General features: G+C 37.7%; 2 protein-coding genes across 3 annotated transcripts in view; one reads left to right on the forward strand and one right to left on the reverse strand.

Annotated features, from left to right (window-relative positions):
* The window catches only part of lama5 (laminin, alpha 5), a 311767-nt gene extending 309235 nt beyond the window's left edge, over positions 1–2532 (forward strand). For both annotated transcript variants that reach the window (XM_037977106.1, XM_037977105.1), the window contains one exon: positions 902–2532. In XM_037977106.1, the coding sequence (XP_037833034.1) occupies positions 902–1050 (149 nt within the window). In that variant the 3' untranslated portion in view covers positions 1051–2532. The remainder of the gene's footprint in view (positions 1–901) is intronic.
* LOC108248651 (proteasomal ubiquitin receptor ADRM1-like) overlaps positions 2078–21929 on the reverse strand; it is a 25526-nt gene continuing 5674 nt past the window's right edge. The window contains exons 3-9 of the mRNA XM_037977119.1: positions 17287–17497; positions 16923–17001; positions 16701–16840; positions 16285–16419; positions 7589–7746; positions 4562–4664; positions 2078–3213 (exon numbers count right to left, since the gene is read on the reverse strand). Of these exons, the coding sequence (XP_037833047.1) occupies positions 3122–3213; positions 4562–4664; positions 7589–7746; positions 16285–16419; positions 16701–16840; positions 16923–17001; positions 17287–17497 (918 nt within the window). The 3' untranslated portion in view covers positions 2078–3121. The remainder of the gene's footprint in view (positions 3214–4561; positions 4665–7588; positions 7747–16284; positions 16420–16700; positions 16841–16922; positions 17002–17286; positions 17498–21929) is intronic.

Genomic DNA, 21929 nt, shown 5'->3' on the forward strand with positions numbered 1-21929 from the left:
CTATCTTCAGGACAACTATAACTTAGCAGTTGGTTCAAGGGAACCTTTTTTAAGGCACTGTAGATTATGCCAGCGTCTGTTCAGGATCACTGTCTGTAATAATCCAGTCTACGAATAGTTTGAAGAAGTCAACACAAAACCTTTCCTGGTTATAGATGTCATGTGACACTGTGTTGCTGGTGTGGGTTTAGCTTGATCCCTCACCATAATATCAAATTTAATTTAGACCTAGACTATTTACTACTGTCTCCACTTTACTTTAAATAAAAAAGTAAATAAATATGCTGGTTTAGAGTTTCAGTGGTTGAGGACAAGTCAGATCCTAAGGATTTATCAAAAAGCAACTGGACTTTCATCTCTGATTTGAGACTTCCTCAGTTATGATTATGGGTCAGGACATTTGGGTTTATAAATTATGTTTGTGACTGAAAAACTCTAGGCTTGTTTGGAGTCATACAAGTCACTGAACCTGTGGATCAGAACTAGGTTAAAGCATCAGTTGCAACTGTAACAGAACCCAGTAAAAAGTGCATCACTGAAAATCCCAAAGTGAACCTAAAATTACCTTGATAGGCCACTAATCCTGCCTTGTGGTCCAGATCTTAGGTCAGGTCACAACTCCGCCAAGTTGTACCTTTGCAGCTTCAATCACTATGGATCCAGACTTACTGGATGTTGATCTGAATATTCCCTGTTGCATTTGAACACAACAAGGAAGTCCAGTTGCCTTTTTTCAGACTATAACAATTTTAATACAGAATTTACATTTAATCTTTCTCATTTTGTTTATTCTTCTGGAGCAAAATGTTTCAGGAACAGCTGCTATGGTTTGATATTGGGGTCAGTAGGCTGCCGCTTACCTGTTTCTTTCTTTGAAGTTGCTCTCCTGTGTGTCCACTAGGTGGTGTGGAAGCTCCTGGTCTTCGTAATGGCTTACCAGCCTTCCAAGGCTGCATCCGTAACGTGATCGTGAACCACAGACCTGTTGTGTTGTCTGAAGCTGTGTCGGTGCATGGGTCTGTGGGGACACGAGGCTGCCCACACATATAGTCTTCTTCTCCTCACATTCCCCAACTACAACTACTGGTGATGGGTATAATCTTACTGTAGCTAATTTAACATATATTCATATTTATTATCCATGTTTATCTAAAAATGTGTATTTTATATTTTCACTTTTTTAAACACTATATTACACTGAATAAGTGTTATACTAAATAAGTGAAAACTGCACTGAATTCAGCTAAATTTTAAAACAAATTCAGTGGAAATGTGCATCATTGTCTAAAGAAAACTAGCACAAGTTGATTTTAGCTTTTTCTAGACCAATAATTAAAAAATTTCTCATATATTCATGAAATGGATAATTACAGTTGTGGTTTGACCCACTGAATCAGTCCATTGTGAACTTTGTGATACACAAGGCAGCACAGACCAGCACAGACACCTGTGACAAGGACCGGGTCAGGAATTTTTGGAATATTAAAAGTCTCAGAAACACACAAAAAAATATACAATCTTTTACAAAAAGGTTCTAAAATAAGACCACAGAGACGAGTCCTTCTTTAAGTTGCCTCTGAGTTCATAAATCACCTTGACTTTACCCTTACAGACAGAAGGCATCTTAGACCTGGCCTAAAAAGGGACAGAGTGGGAAATTAAATGTTTCAGATCGTATTTTAACTTTTCTTCAGATGAACAGGTTTTTTTGCCAAAGCAGCTGTTTACTCTTGATGTGTCACACAACTACCACACAAGCACATGTAGAAAAATAAGTGAAGATACAGAAATGTCATATTTCTGTATCTTCACTTATTTTTTATTAGTTGACTGAGGCCCCATTCATACATGACTTGAACATACACCCTGGGTAATCTGATAGCACTTGGATGGTGTTAAATACATATGTGAATACTCTGGTATCATTGGGCTGTAACTGTTGTAGAATAGTCTAACTCAAAATTGCAAAATATGAGCAAGTTTTCTGTTGCAGTCTCATTGAATTCTAAAGGTTTGTGACCAAGTGACCAGCAAGCCATGTAGCTGCATTTTGCATGGCCAGTTTTTGAAAATCACAATTTATTTTTGTATGCACAGTTTGTAAAACTGTATTCTAGGCCTTTAACATTATTTTGTTTTTCACTTCCAGCCACATTGTTTGACAGACCTTGGCAGCCACCCCCATATTTATGATTTAATATACTGAAATATACTTTAGAAATGAAAATAGGCAGATTTGGACCAGTTTTTAATAATTATTATTTGTCATCAGAGTGGTTTTTGGAGCCCAGCCCAGAGAGATACCATCGTAAAGTCTCACTCGCTCAGAACACCTTTTTTTTAAAAATTCTTTTGTTAGTCTAAACACAAACAGTCCTGAGCTGTGATAAAGGACCACCTACTGATCTGACATGTCTCCATACAAGCAGGATTATTACCTTGATGTCTTCTGGTTAAAAAACAAAACAAACAAATGAATTAAAAAAAACATTACAGCAATTACATTTTTAGAACATTTAAAATGCTATAACATCAACAAATAGACAAATCCTAAGTGTCCAAAGTCCTGGCTATAACCCCAGCTCTGCAATAAAAGTCCCTCTCCCTGTGTGATCTGAAGTAAATGTATCCATATGTCCAGAAAGTGTTGATCTATGCTTGTACCCATATAAACAAGAATCAAACACATGAATGAAGTTTCTTTGTAACAATCATTTTTACATGTCTCACAGAACCAATCAGCTGTCTGTCTGTCTGTCACTCCTTGCACTAGGGTGTTTAATAAAGTTTTTTCATATAACCTTTATTCCTGTATTCGAGTGTTTAGCTTTTGCTTAAAAAAAGAACCTGAGTTAATTAATAATTAAGTTTTTATTATCAAGAGTTAATCACAAAGAGGCTGCAGGTATCAGCCCTCACTCGGGCTCCAAAAGTCTGTTCTGAAGAAAGAGAAAATGTAAGGCTCAGTCCCTGGTACAGATCCCTACTGAAACTAAACATGGTGAATAAAGTGAACATTGCCTTTGGTATAGAAAAGTGTAAAGCAATGCTGAAGATAAAAAAGCAGAGACAAAATAGAAGAGTAAAGAAATCAAACATTTTCCTGGAATCGAGCTGACTTCTAATTGAGACTCATATCTTCATCATCCTCACTTTTCTTCTCTTTAGAATCCCCTTTGCTCCCCTGCATGGCTCTGGCAAACGCCTCTACATCTAAAACACAGGAAACAAATGAATTTACTGAACAAATACTGTCAATACCACAGAAAATGCAGGCAACGTCTTCATTCTTAGTAATTTTAGTGTTCTCTTTCAAATATAAAGCTGTATAGCGTAATGTAAAAAATAAAATACTGTTTATGTTGAGGTTATTTACATGTGAAGTCAGAAAAAGAACTTAAGTACAACTACAGCTTTCTGGTTTTATGAATAGGAAGCATTTTATTTTGAGACACGTGTTTCAAAAGCCTTCCTTAAAAAGCACACACACACCCAAATAAATACTGTATATTTTGTTACATTGACTTCCATACAACTCTACACAAAACATGAAGTTAATTCTCTCTACGATTCCTTCAAAATGCTCCAGAATGAGTCTCAGGCCTGTAAATCTGATCTGTAAGCTGTTGTAGGGCAATGTTGGGACCTGACTTATAAAAAAATGTTGTTTTTCAGTAGTGAAGATTGTGTCCAAAAGAGCTCAAGCTGTTAGAAAAACATGAGAAGCTGCAGCAAAAGTAGTAATTAAGGATGGAATGAATCTGAACCATTGATTTGATTCAAGAAGTGTGTGTACGGTTCGGTTCAGTTAGCATAAAGAGGAGTGATCCAGAGTCTTTCACTGACAATCACTTTTTCAAATCTACTCCAGGTATAAAACATAACTTCAGTGCACATGTTCAAACCCAACAAAAACTAGATTTCTGTCACTGGAGAAAAATAATACAAAAACTAACTATTGTATGTTGTTAATTTGAAATACTGCAAAACCATGCACATTTTTTCACAAAATGTTTCTGTCAGTGTCCATTATATTTTTAAAATCTCAGTATGAATGGCTCAGTACGTCTTTGTTTTTGTTAAAACAAAAAAATTAAAGGCAAACCACTGTAATTAGTTTTTAACAAATGAAATGAAAAACGTTTTGAAATAGGCAAAGAATAACTGCATTATAACAATCCCACCCAGTTTTAACCAAAGACAGTCACACTGCCATGCTTGATGCTTCATTCCTTCAGGTTTTACACTACTACATGACCTGTCACTGAGAATAACTGAGATTTTAAAAAGTGTATATGGTAGAATATCTATTACTGATGGTAGGATTTCATCAGTGTTCACAAAATAGTAGAAATAATAATTTAAAAAAAGAAACTGAAACCAAACTGAACCGTGGCTTTTGCAAACTGTTCTATCCTTAGGACTATTAGTATTGTTCCCTCAGCATTTTATTTTCCTAATATGGTAAACGTTTTGTTGAGCATGTTTTTCATTATCTGTTGTCAGTTGTTTGTCATGTTAAAATAGTCATGTGTAGGGTATACATGTGTGTATGTGTTACCTCCCCTATTGGCAGCATCCACAGCTTCTGCTGACAGACCAAACTGACTCATCAGTGGGCCGAGCTGCCCAGAGGCCAAGGCACTGCTGAACATGCTCATGGACTGAAAGGTAGAGATGATTATTTCAGAAAGCTAAGACAACATAAAGAAAATTTCAGTAGAAACCAGATGGTTGCGTACACTATAAAAAGAGACAACCATTTATTCTCATGGTTTGACATAAAATCATACTAAACCTTGTTTTAGGATTCCCAAAATTAATTCTATTTGTTCAATTTTGGAATAATTTTATTACTTTCTCCAAAGTCACAGATTTCCATCCATTTTCTTATGACTCTGGTCAAACATTTTGGTTTCCTTCCATAAGATTCTCACAATAGTTTGCTGAAATTTTGTCCTAATCCTTCTGACAGAACTGGTGTAACTACTGTAGGCAGCCTTGCTCACACGTTTTTTTCAGCTCTGCTTACAGATGTTCTATGGCCATTCCAAAACATTAACTTAATTGTCCTTAAGCCACTTTGTAACAAGTTTGGCAGTATGCTTCGGGTCATTGTCCATTTGGAAGACCCATTTGTGCCCAAGCTTTAACTTCCTGGCTAATGTCTTGAGATGTTGCTTCAGTATGTCTTCATAATGTTTTTTCCTCATGATGCCATCTATTTTGTGAAGTGCACCAGTCCTTCCTGTAGCAAAACACCCCCACAAAATGAGGGTGCCTCCCCGTGTTTCACAGTTGAAATCTCAGGCTTTCAAGCTTCCCCCCTTTTACTTCGAATGTAACGATGGTCATTTTCACCAAACAGTTCAATTTTATTTTCATCAGACCACAGGACATGTCTCCAAATATTTAGGTTGTTGTCCCTGTGTGCATTTGCAAACAGTAATCTGGCTTTTTTTTATGTTGCTTTGGGAGTAATGGCTTCTACCTCACTAAGTGACCTTTCAGCCCATGTTGGTACAGAACTTGTTTCACTGTGGATAATGACACTGACCAGCTTCAGCAGCATCTTTACAATGTGTTTGCCAGGCGACCATCTTCTCTATATGGTATGCATGAAATGCCATAACAGGACAAAAAATAAAAAAAGTTTCCAAAGTCATGACATCCCCATCTGGGCTTTCCAAAATTGTTAAAAGGCATAGTAACCTTGGTGTATGTAATCCTGTGACTTTCAAAAAAGTAATAGGACATAGCGTCTATAAAAAATAGTGCGATTCAGATCATGATCGGGATCACCATCAAAATTTAATTAGTTGGGTTTTTTTTTTGTGAGAACCCCAACATTTCCTGAAAATTTCATCAAAATCTGTTCATTAATAGTTTTTATATAATCTTGCTACCAGACAAACAACCAAACAAACAAAAACATAACCTCCTTGTCAGAGATAACAAAGTGATCACCTGCATAGACAAGGTTTTAACAAAGGAGTCACCTATGACCTTGACCTTTGACCATGTGACATTGACCTCTGATCCTGTGAAATTGAAATTTGATTGGATCAGCACTAAGATTTAAAGCTGAACTGAAAAGTGTTTTTTGAGCAAACACCAATTGAAAGAAAATTATAGAAAATCATAAAATAGGCTTACTGTAAAAATAAAAAAAATAAATCTTTTTTTTATTTATTTAAATATCAAACATTGAAGAAACCACTCGGGTGTTTTCAGCTTTTTCTGTGACCCCCCCTGATGTGTGACATCTACAGAGCAGCTGAGGTTCACCAGCATTCATCCATTCATCAGTGAATGGATGAATACCAGTACAATATAGTTCAGTTCGTAGGATTTTATTGTTCGAACTGGCCAGAAAATACCACTGGAGTTTAATTTTTTGGCTTCCTGAAAGTTAAAAACTTTCCTCAGATTTACATATAGCAGCTACCAGAGGTTTCTGTCCACTTTCCTTAGCATGAATGTCTAATTATTTTTGGGCTTTAATGATTTATTTGAACTGTTCTTTTTCCAGGGTGAAGTGTTTCTACAACATATAACTTCAATTATTTTATAAACAAATTCAAATATATTGTGTATTTTCACTTATCCACACTGGATCAAAAATACATACTGGCTCAAACAAATACATACCCAAATAAAATCCATATAAAGCAACAGTGGTGGGTTTGCAATTTTAAGCAGAAAAAACAGCATTGAGTTTGTATAACTAAGCTGTAATGGACCTGAGCTGCCACAAGTCTTCTGCAAATGTCATTTTCTGTAAAAGAACTGAACAGCAGACCAACAATACAAAAACAACAACAACAAAAAACTGTAGTGGTGATGTCACAAAGAGATGATATGCATCACTCAAGGAATGTCTGTTCCAGAGTAAACAGATGCAAAGAGAGGACTGTGCAGTCTGAAAACAGACCAAAATGAAAAGCTGAACCTTTTTTTCAGAAAGGCACATGCTATCCTTCAGTCCTCAGGAGAAAAATTAGTAGCTACGAGAAAATTTAATATCCACCCTGGCCCAGAAATTTTCAATAATGAACCTCTTGTCATTATGTCCAAACAGCTCAATCTTTGCCTCCTTTGACCATCAAAAGAAGACATTTATCTAGTCCAAGTGGACAGCTGCAGGTTTTAGTCCTGATTAAAGTTGTGGCTTTTAGAGCAGGAGCTTTTTTCCCCTCTCATTCCATGGCGTAATAATGTAAAACTGGCTTAACTGTGGACAGAGACATTGGTGTTCCAACTGTTTCCAGATCATGGCAGGCTGAAGCCTTGGTGGTTCCTGGATTGCCCCTGAACCAATTTCTTCTTTTTGGATCTTCACTGAGTTACTTAAACTGACCATCATTTTAAGTATTGGTCAATCCAATGAGTGCTGTCAAACAAATCCTTTAATGCTGACAAAGAGAAACTAACATCTGCAGCCAGTCATGATCACTATCAACAAAATTAATGTGCCTTGTCAAATCAAAAGACCTATATAGCAAATCCAAAATTGACAAAAACAAAGCATCAAAGTGCATAATGAGTGGATAAAAACCTCTAACTGCATGTGCTGATCTTGTCCTACCTGGTGGAACTGGGGTGAGTTGAGTGTATTCTGGATCTCCTCAGCACTTTGTGGTAAACTTTCTCCACTGGGGAGGAATGGAAGGAGTCTCTGCTGGACATCAGGATTACCGAGGATAGGAGCCATCATCTCCGGGGTGCAAACACTTGCCAGGTCTACTACAGGACATAAGATAAGTGTTAGCTGGTCTCACATTTACTCTCTCTCCCTTTATGGCATGACAGAATGTGTGGGAAAAAAATTTGATAACCCAAATTCTTTTTTCTTTGTGCAGCATTTGGTGCTAAAACCAAACTGTGATGTTTTCATTTAAATTGGTGGTCTAAACAGATTTTCCTGCTCCTTGCTTGATTACTCCTTGTTGGGGTGTTGTACACATGTATAAGGGAAAATTTGAGTTAAACAGCTAAAATGGAGAAAACTACAGAACTGTATTGTTTTCAAAATGTTTGATGGACTAGCAGTCAGGAAATAAGAAAAATTCTGTACCTAAACTTTTAACAGCCATTTTTGTTCTCATAGACTAATGTATTTAGGACTATAAAGCCATTCATAACAACTGAAATACCAAATTGTATTAAAGACCTATAATTCCTGCAAGAAATGCATATTACCTGCTGCCTTTTAACCCCCACATTAAAAATGTTACTAGTACCGCTTTCTTACACCTACGTAATATCACTATAAATGGGAAACATCTTGTCTCGAAATGATGCAGAAAAATTGATCCAAGTATTATTTACTATGTCTAGGCTGGACCATTGTAATTCTTTATTATCTGGGTGTCCAAAAAACTTTTTAAAAAGCCTTCAGTTGATCCAACATGCTGCTGCCAGAGTTCTAATGAGAGTTGGAAGGAGAATTTCTCAAGTTTTAGCTTCTCTCAATTGGCTCCCTGTCAAATTCAGAATAGAATTAAAACTTTCCTACTTACTGAAGAGTAAGAGAGAGAGAGAGAGATTTGACCCCAAGTTAGTCGGCCAACAGCAACTATACACAATCAACAATCTTACATCTGTGGAAGGCTGCAGATGGACCACAGAAATCATCCGACATGCAGAACTAGACATTGCACATATGCTAAAGCCATTTTAAAAATTCACTTTAACCCATAATTAACTAAGTGCTATTGGATAAAGAGAGAAACTTTTTTTTGGAGGGCTGTTTACAGCAGCCACAGCCAGTTCAGTTCAGTTTAGGCATTTCTTCTGTTAATCAGCTAACATCACCATTATCAAACGCCATGTGGCAGCGCTACAGCAAGAGCTCCATGAAATCCAAAAGCAACTAGATCTACAGCAGAGATGGATAAAATTCCTGGGGAAAAACCATCACAAATACCGTTTTGGTGCTAAACTCCCACAGTGAAATACTGCACAAAACCATGACCACTATGAACTCCCTGATGACAGCCATGCAGACTATCCCTACATACGGGTCCTAACCAAGCTCATGCCTGATTTAATTAAAGGAATTGAGTTGTTCGTTGGCACTCTTGTGATAGGTAGAATCCCTCCATATCTAATCTTTCTTGACATGATCCAGAACATTTTAGCCAAAGCAACTGGTGAATTTGTGATTCCATTACAAGCTCATTTGGCATATACCTTTGGAAGCTCCATGCCCCTCAAAGTCAACCTTGAAACGCACGAGATCACATTCCTCATGTATTTGTCTATTATCACTCAGGCTAACATTTATCGACTGAAAGATATGGTAAATGTTGGAAATGAAAGGGTAACACGCATGTTCAGATAAACACTCCTGTAGTGATCACCTACCATGATGGACCCCATACCTGTATCTGACCCCCTTGCTTTGGATAGTAAATTGGAAAGATGCAATTGTCCACATCAACAATGTAGTTCTTTATCAATCTAGATCAGGGGTGTCCAATCCTGGTCCTTGAGGGCCACTATCCTGCATGTTTTACTTGTTTCTCTGCTCCAACACACCTGATTTGAATCAATGGGTGATTAACAGGCTTCTGCAGAACATGAAGAGGTAATTTAACCACTGAATCAGGTGTGTTGGAGCAGGGAAACAAGGAAAACATGCAGGATAGTGGCCCTCGAGGACCAGATTTGGACACCCTGATCTGATCTGATCTGTTTGAGTGGAGAGGAAAAGAGTCAATCAAAATTAAAAGTGAAATGGAGATGAAAAAAAAATTAAAATTACTGTACCATTCACTGAGCCCCCCCTCCACACAAGCTGTTTACTGATCTCTGTGGTTATCAGTGTAAACAACTTTTCTCTCTGATGAAAATAATGATAAATCATGCAAATGAGTTTCACTTTGATGTTCACTTCATTTCAGAGAGTTTTCATGACTTTGAGACAAACATCTGTCAGACCTCAGCACAGCTACAGCTGTTTGAATTTATTTTACCCAGATTATTTTTTGTTATTTCTTCTGTAAGGGGAAATGTTTGAAGCTTGTTGAATTTTCATTGCGTGTTTTAAAGCTGTTTTGATGGTCTGTGGTAAAATGATTTCATTAGCAATCAGTAAAAAAAAAAAAATACTGAAATGAATTGAAAAGGAAGATGTAAGAAATGGATCAAAGGTTTTGCTTAAAAAAATTGCTGTAGAGAGACCGCTAGTAGCGCGTTATGGAGTAGACATGCAAACCACGAGGTCCCAACATTTTTGCTAAAATAGTTTATAAATCACCCAAAGTGGCCCAATTCTTGGATATGAGTTGCAACTGTAGAGTCGACATTATTTCACGTACTCCTGCCTTGTCTTGAAGCAAAATGCCGTCTAAACCGTCTGCTAAAGGAGCGCAAGCTAACAACCCGGAGGCTACTAGCAAAGCGGCTATAGACCAGGCAATGCTGCTTACATTCCGCGATATTGTTAAAGAAGTAATTCAAGAGGAAAACGAAAATCTATGAGGAGAAATTAAAGAGGAAATTGCCAAAGCAGTTTCACCCATTCAAGCTGCTATTGACGAATTTACAAAGAAAATGGGTGATTATGAAGAAGGCCTGGAAAATTTGGACAAGCGCTTGGAAGTTGTGGAAACCTGCTATGCGGACCTAAACAACCAATATAAAAAGTTATTGGCAAAAACAGACGATTTGGAAAATAGGGGAAGACGTTGTAATGGAGCAGGGGAACCCCACCAGATTCATCACTGACGTACTGGGTGGCCCTGGCGGTCTGGAAAAGGCTCCACTCCTGGACAGAGCTCATCAAGCGGTAGTGGCGGTGCCTCCGAAGGGACAACGTCCGCGGGCATTTATTCTGCGGATCCATTACTACCATGAGAAGGAGCAGATACAACAACTGGCTAGACAGAAAGGCAAGTTGGAGATTCGAGGGGAGCAGATTTTCATCTTTCCCGACTACAGCATCGACCTGTCTAGACGCCGGGCTGCCTTCAATGTGGTAAAGAAGCTACTACAGGAAAAAGATGGAGTCCGCTATGGTCTTATTTATCCTGCCCGCTTTCGGATCTCCATCAACGGCGAAACAGAAGTGTTTGATTCCCCTGAGACAGCGGAAAATTTATTGAATCCAAGTTTGGTCCCTCTTCTGAGTGATCAGTACAGGAAAGGCTGTGAGGATACGAGACGGTACTGTTAATTTGTTTACATTACGTGAAACCTGGGAGTTGCTAATTTTTAAATGAGGGATTCTTTGTTTCTAGTCTCTGGTTGTTGTTTTATATATATATATATTATTTAGCTGATGGTTTTCAGACTTGACTGAAAAACTTTGAGCGATACTCCTGCATCTACAAACTGATGCGTACGGATGCTGCGCTTGTTTATATTTCTGGGGCAGCTGAGTGGTAAGCGGCATTAGTGGACTGTGTACTAAATGAACGGCACCATTTAGTGTGCCGCCCAAACCGCCCAGACGTTAATGTTAAACGTTAAATAGATGCACCCTATGTTATGTTATTTTAGTTGTTTAAGGAGTACATTCCTGTCTTTAAAGAAAAGAAGGGAAGAGAAAAAAAAGGAAATATATATCTATATATAAAGTTAAACATATAATGCTTGAAGTTGTGACTCTCTTAGTTGTGCTTTGGGGTAAATGGGTGATTTATAGTTTAGATTTTTTTCCCTTTACTTCTGTTTGGGACTGTGGTTGAGTTTATGGTTAATGGTTCCTATAGAAAGCAGAGAGGCTTTGGGGATGTTGTGTTTGTCAATTGGGGACAACACTGATTGTGAAGGGATGGGTGGGTATATGTTTTGGGGGTTTTTCTTGTTTTGTGTGTGTTTTTTTTTTGTTCTCTTTATGTAATTTGTTATTTACACAGATGCTGACTAACTACAAATTTACAGTGTACACCAATGACAAGACTAATCAATATGATGTGGACCATTTTCCCTCATTATGTATGTAGATGTTGACTTCTACTGACTATACCTCTACTTCTGTAAGTAATGGTTGCCATGTTAACTTTGTGAGCTGGAATGTAAAAGGACTGAATCATCCAGTGAAACGGAATAAGGTACTTTCTCATCTCTGCCGCCTTAAGGTACATATAGCATTTCTGCAAGAAACGCACCTAAAAGATATAGATCATTCAAAACTTAAAAGAAGTTGGGTTGGGCAAATTTTTCATTCTAGTTTTGGTGGTAAAGCGCGAGGTCCAGCAATTCTGGTCAATAAAAACACTCCATTTATAGTGTCGGATATAATGACTGGCTCGAATGGCCATTACGTAATTGTGACTGGGTCACTTTTTAACACTCCTGTTATTTTAGCAAACATATACGCCCCTAACTTTGACGACCCTAAATTCTTCAACAACTTGATTCACTCCCTTCCTCTAATTGATACTCACCAACTGATACTCGGAGGAGACATGAATACTGTCATTGACTCAGTGTTGGATCGTTCCTCGATCAAAAACTTTTCACTCCCGAAGTCTTCAATAGTTTTAGTCATTTTTACAGAATTATGGTGCTGTGGATGTGTGGTGATATCTATATCCATATACCAGACAATATTCTTTTTTTCTGCAGTTCATCAAACATATTCACGTTTAGATTATTTTTTGTAGATAAAAAATTACTTCCTAATATTAAAACTTGTAGATATGATAGTATAGTTATATCTGATCATAGCCCGCTTATTTTGGAACTTAGTTTTCCAGACAAATGTTCTGTGTACTCTTGGCGACTCAATCTTCTTCTTCTGTCAGATAAAGAATTTGTACAATACATTTCTGAACAAATTGATTTTTTCCTAAAAATGAACACTACACCTGGCATAGCTTTTAGTACAGTTTGGGAAAGCTTGAAAGCATTCTTATGCGGTCACATTATATCCTACTGCTCACATACTAAGAAACAAAAGGTAAAGTGTTTAACTGAACTGACAGATCTGATTTCACAACTAGACAAACACCACTCTATAACTCCATCTCCGGATTCGTATAAACAAAGGTTGACCTTGCAAACGGAGTTTAATGTAATTTCCACTGAACAGCCTGAACGTATAATTCTTCAGTCAAGAGGAATGTGGTATGAGCATGGGGAGAAAGCGTCTAGGATTTTGGCACATCAGCTCTGTAGATCCGAAACTGCACATTTAATTCCTGGGATTAAAACCCAATCTGGACAGATCACTACGGACCCACAAAAAATAAATGAGAGTTTTAAAATGTTTTACTCTAACCTTTATGAATCAGAATCTTTAAAAATGCCTGGACTGTTTGACACATTTTTTGAAAAGATGGCAATTCCAACTTTAGACTCTACATTTAGGGATCAACTGGAGGAACAGATAACTGTAGAAGAAATTAAATTTGCAATTAACTCAATGCAGAATGCAAAATCTCCGGGGCCAGATGGCTACCCAGTTGAATTTTTCAAGACCTTTAAGGATAGTTTGTCTCCATTGTTACGAGATATGTTTATTGAATCATTTAACTGGCAATGTCTTTCCCCCAACGCTTCGTCAAGCTACTATTTCTTTATTATTGAAGCCAAATAAGGATCCACATGAGTGCTCATCATATCGTCCAATTTCGCTGTTAAATGTGGATCTAAAAATATTGTCTAAAATCCTGGCTCTCAGACTAGAATGATGTTTACCTCATATTATCTCTTCTGATCAAACAGGATTTGTAAAGGGAAGGCATGGTTTTTTCAACTTGCGTAGATTTTTTAACATATTACACACGGAGTCAACTGCAGCCCCTGAAGTCGCCTTATCACTTGACGCTGAAAAGGCTTTCGACCGGGTGGAGTGGGACTATCTGTTTTACATATTAAATAAATTTGGATTTGGCCCTAAATTCATTTCTTGGGTTCAGGTACTTTACTCCTCGCCTATGGCGTGTGTTCGAACAAATTCCTTATATTCCTGTTACTTCTCACTCAACCCCGGGACAAGACAGGGGTGTCCCTTGTCCCCTCTTTTATTTGAGTTAGCAATTGAACCATTGGCAATTAAGTTGCAAGCAGAAGATAATGTTAAGGGTATCTACAGAGCTGATCAGGAGCACAAAATATCTTTAAATGCTGATGACCTCCTACTGTATATCTCAGACCCTTTGTGCTCTCTTCCCCATGCTCTTACTATATTTGAACAATTCGGCACTATTTCGGGTTACAAATTAAATTTGCAAAAAAGTTAATTATTTAGTATAAACTATAAAGCCAGGAAGATTTCTTGGATAAACTTTCCTTTTAAAGTTAAATCAGATTGCGTGACGTACCTTGGGGTCAAAGTTACTCGCAAATATAAAGATCTCTTTAAAAAGAACTTTGTACCACTTCTTGAAAATACTAAATTAGATCTTCAAAGGTGGAATAATTTGCCACTATCATTAATAGGCCGTGTCAATTCTATAAAAATGAATATATTGCCCAAGTTCCTTTATTTATTTCAGTGCATTCCATGTTATATATCCATGTTATTATGTTATATAAACATGTTTCTGCATTTATTTGGAATAGTAACGCCCCCAGAATACGTAAAGATTTTATGCAGAGACCTCGGCCTGTGGGCAGATTGGCTTTGCCAAATTTCCAGTCTTATTACTGGGCAGCTAATATACGAAACATGCTATACTGGATTAGTGACTTTTCTACAGATACCCCTTCTTGGCTTCACATTGAGTCATCTAATTGTGGCCAGACTAGCTTACCTGCTTTGCTGACCTCCGCTCTCCCTTTAGAAGTAGGTGCCTATAAATGCAACCCTCTGCTATATAACTCCCTGAGAATCTGGGTGCAGTGTAGGAAAAGATTTGGGCTACATCTTATGTCAATTAAAACTCCTATCTGTTCAAATCATATGTTCCCACCTTCTATGTCTGACTCTGCTTTTAAAATTTGGAAAAGAAATGGATTAAGTAAAGTTAAACACCTTTTCATTGATGGGATATTTGCATCATTTACACAACTCATAGAACAGTTTAATATCCCACATGCACACTTTTTCCGCTATTTGCAACTGCGGTATTTTGTAAAGAATACATATCCTGCATTTCCCGAATTACCTGAGAAAAAAGCTTTTGATAAAATCATAGATATAAATATTCATAAAAGGGGGGTAATTAAAGAGATCTATACTATACTGCTAGATCTACAATCTCCTCTTTCCATTATTAAATTGCATTGGGAGAAAGATTTTGCAGTTACATTAACAGATGAGCTCTGGCAATCTATTCTTTACAGGGTACACTCCTCTTCTATATGCGCTAGACACGGGCTCCTTCAGTTCAAGGTCCTGCACCGGCTGCATATCTCTAAAGAAAAGCTAGCTAAGTTTTATCCAGGGACTGTTCCCTTGTGTAACCGATGCAGGTCAGAAGTTGGTTCCCTTACTCACACTTTCTGGGCATGTTCAATACTTCATACCTATTGGACATCAATATTCAATACATTCTCAGAAATATACAATGTTAAATTTGGCTCTTCTGCTCTAACTGCAATTTTTGGAGTCGTACCTCCAAATATTTTACTTTCCAAGAACAATTCAAATACAGTAGCTTTTGCTACGTTGATTACGAGATGTTTGATACTTCTGAGGTGGAAACAGGAGGCACCTCCTACACATGAACAGTGGCTTGCAGAGCTCATGAGGTTTTTACATTTAGAAAAGATGAGATGTACATTGGCAGGTTCAACTGCTAAATTTGTCAAGGCATGGCAGCCATTTCTACAATACATGGAAACATTCAAGATGAGTACCCCATCGTAACTAAACTACTGCTATATTCTTTTAGTTAGCTGTAAAGTGAACAGATTTTTGCATTTTCATTTGTCTTTGTATATATGTTTTTTTTGTGTGTTTGTTTCATGTAAGGGTTTTATATGTTAAAGTTGACAGCACTGTACAAAACTTGAATCCTGTAAAGAATACGCTGTGAAAATTAATAAATAAAGTTTAAAAAATAAAATAAAATTGCAGTACACTCTGTTCCGACTAAAAAAAACAAAAACAAATATATATATATATATATAAATGTTTGTTTCACATTGCTGTAAAAACATTTGGCAATAGAAATATAAAAACAAGGTTGTCCCTTTGGTCATGTACAGTATAAGAGAACCACTCCAAGGTCTAAAGAGGACTCAGACAGGAGAGATACCAGTCAGCTGAGATGAGATGAGTGTCTCACTACACCCCTGCTGGCCATGTATTGTATATTACTCTGATGCAGAATCCCAATCACAGCAGTACCCCAAGCCCGCAGTAGGTGGTAAGTTACTAACCCCCTGGTCCCTGAGCAGCAGCTGCAGGTGGGACGTTCATGTTGGCGAGGATGCTCTGAAGGTCGCTGAGCTGGATGGGCTGATGGGGTGGAGGGCTTAAAACGGAGGCTGGGACAACTGGTGTCTGAGCCGATGCTGTATATAAAAAATTATCATTATAAGTAAGGATATTCAGGTAATATGAGCAAACAAATTGTTAACACTCCAGAAACAGTAGCACAAAAATACACCAATGTTTTACATAAAAAGGGAGTTTCAGCACTTTTTTTATTACCAACATCAGTCTGAAGCTACTTCACAACGTATGACACACCTATGGTTTGATTCCCATGAAGTCATTACCAGGTCTAACTATTGGCTGTTCTTTCTAAATTTTGGGTAACCGACAGAGACTTTAACATGACACAGCAGTGTACCTGGTGTGGACGTAGTCACACTAGTAGAGGATGGAGCTGAAGTAGCAGAAGGTGCAGAGGTGGTGGGGACCTGAGACGAGCTCAGTCTGGGAGTTCCACCTGATGAAGGAGTGGATGCTGTGGCTGCCTGGCTACGAGAGCTGAGATGAGCAGAGACACAAAGGTAAACACAGATACGACTGATCTGGACTATTAATGTTGAAATGTACAAGTGTGCCTCACCTGGATGAGGAACTGCTAGTGGGTGGTCCACCACTGCCCAACAAGTTGGCAAGTCCTGGTCCAGCTAAAGCTCCCAGGCCTCAGAGAAACAAAACACAAATCTATAAAGAATGTCCAAACTGAACTGATAACACTGATAGCTCTTATTCCAGACTGTTTGTTGTTACAATAATATGAAGTTGGCTTGTCACATTAGCCTGTCTTTGGGGAAAGCATTAAGGGAAAACTCACTGTAAAATGTGGTGGGAAGGTGACCAAATACTGACACACTGTTCACTTTGTGGGATGATTAATTTTATACTTCCATACAAAATCAAGTTCAGCCACAATGCAGTCTTAAACAAGTGAGAGATTTTTTACTTACCCAATCCACCCAGTCCTGTTGGTCCAATCAGCTGCATCAGCTGGTTGTGGCTCATATTCCCCAGTAAGTTCTGAAGGCCTCCCTCTCCCCCAAGTGCAGACAGTTCATGTCCGCTGCCACCTCCACTGCCAGGTGTTCCAGGAATCGGAGGGTTGTTCAGGTACTCATTCACTTTACGGCAGTACTCATCATCTTTGTCTGTTTTTGGTTCCTGATAGAAAATAGACACAAGACTTTCTTAATCTAAAAGCTGCACAGACTTAATAAAGACCTCAATTTTTCTTCTGTGGTCTGTGGCAAAAAACGAGCGTCTTAATCAGGCAGTGTGTGTGTTGTGGTAGTTGTAATGAAATATAAGACGATGGTTAAACTCATGAACTTTATTTCAGGGAGAGAGACTAATGCTGTAGGTATTTAGAACTAGAAGCAATGCAGTGTTTAGAAAGAAGAGCGTTTGTATTGTATTAACAGGAATAGTGGTTTAATAAATCACATATATGATTGTGGATAGTGGTATATGTCCTTAAAAAACACTGAACCCCTACCCACTGATATGCTTATTGGTGTACGAGGGACAGGGCTTTATACCAATTTTTTTCAATAGCTGCACCAGCTCACAACATTTTCAGTTTGTGTACAACCACAAAATATAGGTGCTCCCTGACATCAAAATATTTAAATTTTAAAAGTCAGATTTTTGTTATTTCCAATATAGATCAGTTATGTAAATGACTGTAACAGGAACGAAAGTAAAGGTAAATCCATCCACCCACTTATTCCTTTCCGGGTCATGGGCGGCTGGTGCCTGTCTTCAGCAATCATTGTGCAAGAGGCAGGGTACACCCTAGACAGGTAACAAGTCCACCACAGGGAAACAGAGACAAACGACTATTCACACTCTCACTCACACCTAGGAACAATTTAATTATCAGTTAGATGAAGGTAAATATTTGTCTTTATTTTAACTGAAGAGCAAACAGAAAACTACAAAAATTATTATACAACAGAACTTAGAAAGTACTAATGTTTAAAGTGCTTGACAAAGAAAATATCCCCTACCCCAACACACACAATCCAAAAATGTTTGCCGTTTTTAAAAAACACATAATTGCCCCCAGCTCATCCATGTCCCACTGCCATTTTTCTTTTTAGAAATTTTATAGACTACGGAGACAGACTTTTCTTTTAACTAGTTCAATAACACCCATTTCTATGTGGTAAAACACAAATTTACCATACTATTTTTTTTATCTTAACCAAAATAATTTTTTCCCCTTTATTTATTTTTAGATAAAAATTTTGCCTGTTATATTTCCTGACTCGCTTTGCAGTAATGTGAAAAAGCAAATGTAAAAAGTGCATTACAAATGCAAAATCAAAGATTTGGAAACAGATTTATATTTATATTATAACACAGAACAAAGAGTCATGAATTTGTATTATGAAGAAAAACAGCTGTAGATCTTTCACCAGCAAATGGTTTGGATTTAACAAGGAAGACTGAACAAATGCAGCATAATTACTGGAATCAGTTTGGCCTTTTCAGATGGAAGAATGTCAGAGTTCCTGTGTTAGGAAGTTTTGAAAACTCAGCTCATTACCATTAAAATTACTCTGGACTTTCTGAAAAGTACTATTTGCCTGGTAAGCATCAACTTTGCATCTCCTAGAAAACTAATGTCCCTGTGTGCTGCATGATAAGTCAGACTTATGCCAATATGTGGCAGAATAAAAACTGTCAGACACCACGCTAATAGGACAATTATGGACAAAATGGTTGGAGGATGGATGCTATCATCAATGTTAAATTTTGCTGTGCTTACAGCTTTATTTTGCTGTTGTTTCACAGCCTATCAAAGTATACTTGGAGCAGTAGTCATTATATGCTGTATTTATTTTAAACCTAAGTATCCTAAAAGTTTGGACTTACTGTAGGTTTGCTGCTATCTGCTGGTGAAAAGGCGTAGGGAGAGGTCTGCTTTAGTGAGAGACGTGTCCCAACACAAAATATTTCTGCGATGCAGATTATTTTTTGAGTGTTGCAATTCTGAAAGCTGCCGCTTTGACACAAAAGCAGTATTACCTGTCGCCCATTGGCCACTTCTTTGCAGTACATGCATTGATCATAATAACCATTTGAGCCTTCTTGTATACAATCGGCTTTGTGGCCAACGGAGGGTATCTCCGCTGACATTTTAAGTTCTGTACAGTCATAGATACATGCGGATTTTGTTTTAAACAGATTTTTTTTTCCTCTTGTCTAGAATTAATTAGCTGGTCATAACAGACTGTATTACTGGCTGTATCAATAATGATAAAGAGCTCTGAGTGAAACTACAAAAGTGCTGTATATAGTAGGGGCAAGCATTTTAAGCAAAAACATTCTATAAATCATTCAATGTATTCTTTTTTTTTTTTCAATATTTCACTCCACCCCCACTGGTCCAGTTTAGTCCCCCCACCTACCAACCACCTCTACAAACATAAGTTCAACTTGAAGCGATTCCCACAGTGACCGCTCATTTTGTCTTTTATTCACGCAGGGCTAATTTTTGTAGCACAAGTGTTAGAACAACAGCACACTGTTTAAAGCAGAGAATCTTAATGAACTCTAATCTCAGTTGCTGCTTTATAATTTAAAACCGCTGCCTGTTTCCTGTTGAATTTGACCGTTCCAGACAGTGGAATAAGGTTTTCTGTACTCACCCAAAGTCCTGCAACTGATGCTAATCCTACAAGCTGGAAATCTTTAGACACTCTCTCTCGAGTGTCTCCTTCACAAGAAACCCACTATTTTTAAAACCTTGTAAATGCAGCATTTATTTTATTTTTTTATCATTTACTATATATATATATATATATATATATATATATAAATAATATATCCAGTAAAACATCAACACGTAAACCAACACCGTACTACTATGAGAAGGTGCAGACAATTCTATGCTTGTTGGCTGATGACAGAGTTCAGAAGAAGCTAGACCAAATGAACTCTGTTTATGGACTCCAGTCGACCCAGCCACAGCAGTTTTGGAAACTGTAACAGAGAATGGATTGTGTGCATGTGACTTTGTTTCACTTATTTACATGTTGGTGGCAAGTTTCGGATGGTCGCTACGACCCAGTCACGTCGAGGCACTCAGTTAATATAAAAAACCACAGAGACTGTGTAAAAACAAGTTGGAGTGAAGCGAGTCGTGCTTACAAAAACCAGACAACACGTTCCGTTTCTGTTATGATTGCTGGAAAATAAATGCAGTTATAAAAGCTGACTCGTTTCCTCTCCCAAGGATGGAGGACTGCATTGACTGAGTTGGCTCAGCTAAATTTGTGACAAAGTTGGACCTATTAAAAGGTCACTGAAAAGTGCCTCTGACTCCAAGGGCTTCAGAGAGTTCTGGCTTTCTGACAATTGATCACTTCCTTCAATACACTGCTGTGCCTTTCGGGTTGTGCAACGCACCTGCAACATTCCAGCGTTTGATGCAGAAGATGCTGGCTGGAGTGAAAAACTGTGAGGCATATTTAGATGACGCAGTGGTTTATTCGTCTACATCAGGGGTGTCAAAGGGGCCGCTCTCCTGCATGTTTTAGATGTGTTCTTGCTTTAAAACACCTGCTTTAAATGGATGACTTGTTGCCATGCTCGTGGAGAACTTGATGATTTGGTGAGGAGTTGATTAAACTGTTTGAATCAGGTGTGTTGGAGCAGAAAAACCTAAAACTCCCAGGACAGCGGCCCTCGAGGCCTGGAGTTTGACACCCCTGATCTACATGGTTGGGACATCTAGAAACTTTGTCTTTTTTAGTTGCTTCTGCAAGCCTCTCACCCTGAACTTGGCTAAATGTGAAAAAGGAAAAGCCACAATTGCCTATTTGGGCAAACAAGTTAGACATGGACAAGTGCATACAGGCACTGCTAAGGTGTAAGCTGTCATTGATTTTTCAGTCCTGCAGACAAGAAAGTCTATGCAAATTTTTTAGAAATGTGTGGATTCTATTGAGGGTTTTGCAAAACGTTTTCTGATGTCGTAAGTCTGCTTACAAAACTCGTTAGCCCACTGACACCATTTATTTGGTCTCCTGCTTGTCAGGCTGCATTTGAGTCTGTGAAGGCATTGCTGTTAAGTGCGCCAGTGCTTGCTGCATCAAACTTTGAGTGCCCCTGTAAACTTGAAGCATTTTTAAACAGATGTAATTAAAACGTATGATACATTAATTTATATATATATTAATTATTATATATGAAACTGCAATTTTTGCTGAAAGTACTCAGACTGTCAGAATCTCATAATGGCTCACACCTAAATATAATTTTTAATTCCTCAAAATATTTATATTTATATTGTAAAACAACACTGACATTTTTAGTGAACTTGTTTTCAATTTGAATGTTTTCCAGATTGCAAGGCTGTACAGTGCAACATATACACTTCTGATCAAAATCTTAAGACCAGTTAAAAAACTGCAAGAATTTGCATTTTGCACTATTGGATCTTAAGAAGGTTCTAAGTAGAGCTTCACAATGTTAAAAGAAGAAATCAGCGTAAGAGACAAAAACTTCTGAGCGAGGAATTAATTGAAAACTGCATTTACACTCAAACATGATTTTTTTCAGCTGATCAAAAGTTTAAGACCAT

Source organism: Kryptolebias marmoratus, linkage group LG8, assembly GCF_001649575.2.
Source record: "Kryptolebias marmoratus isolate JLee-2015 linkage group LG8, ASM164957v2, whole genome shotgun sequence".
In the NCBI taxonomy this organism is placed as follows: domain Eukaryota; kingdom Metazoa; phylum Chordata; class Actinopteri; order Cyprinodontiformes; family Rivulidae; genus Kryptolebias; species Kryptolebias marmoratus.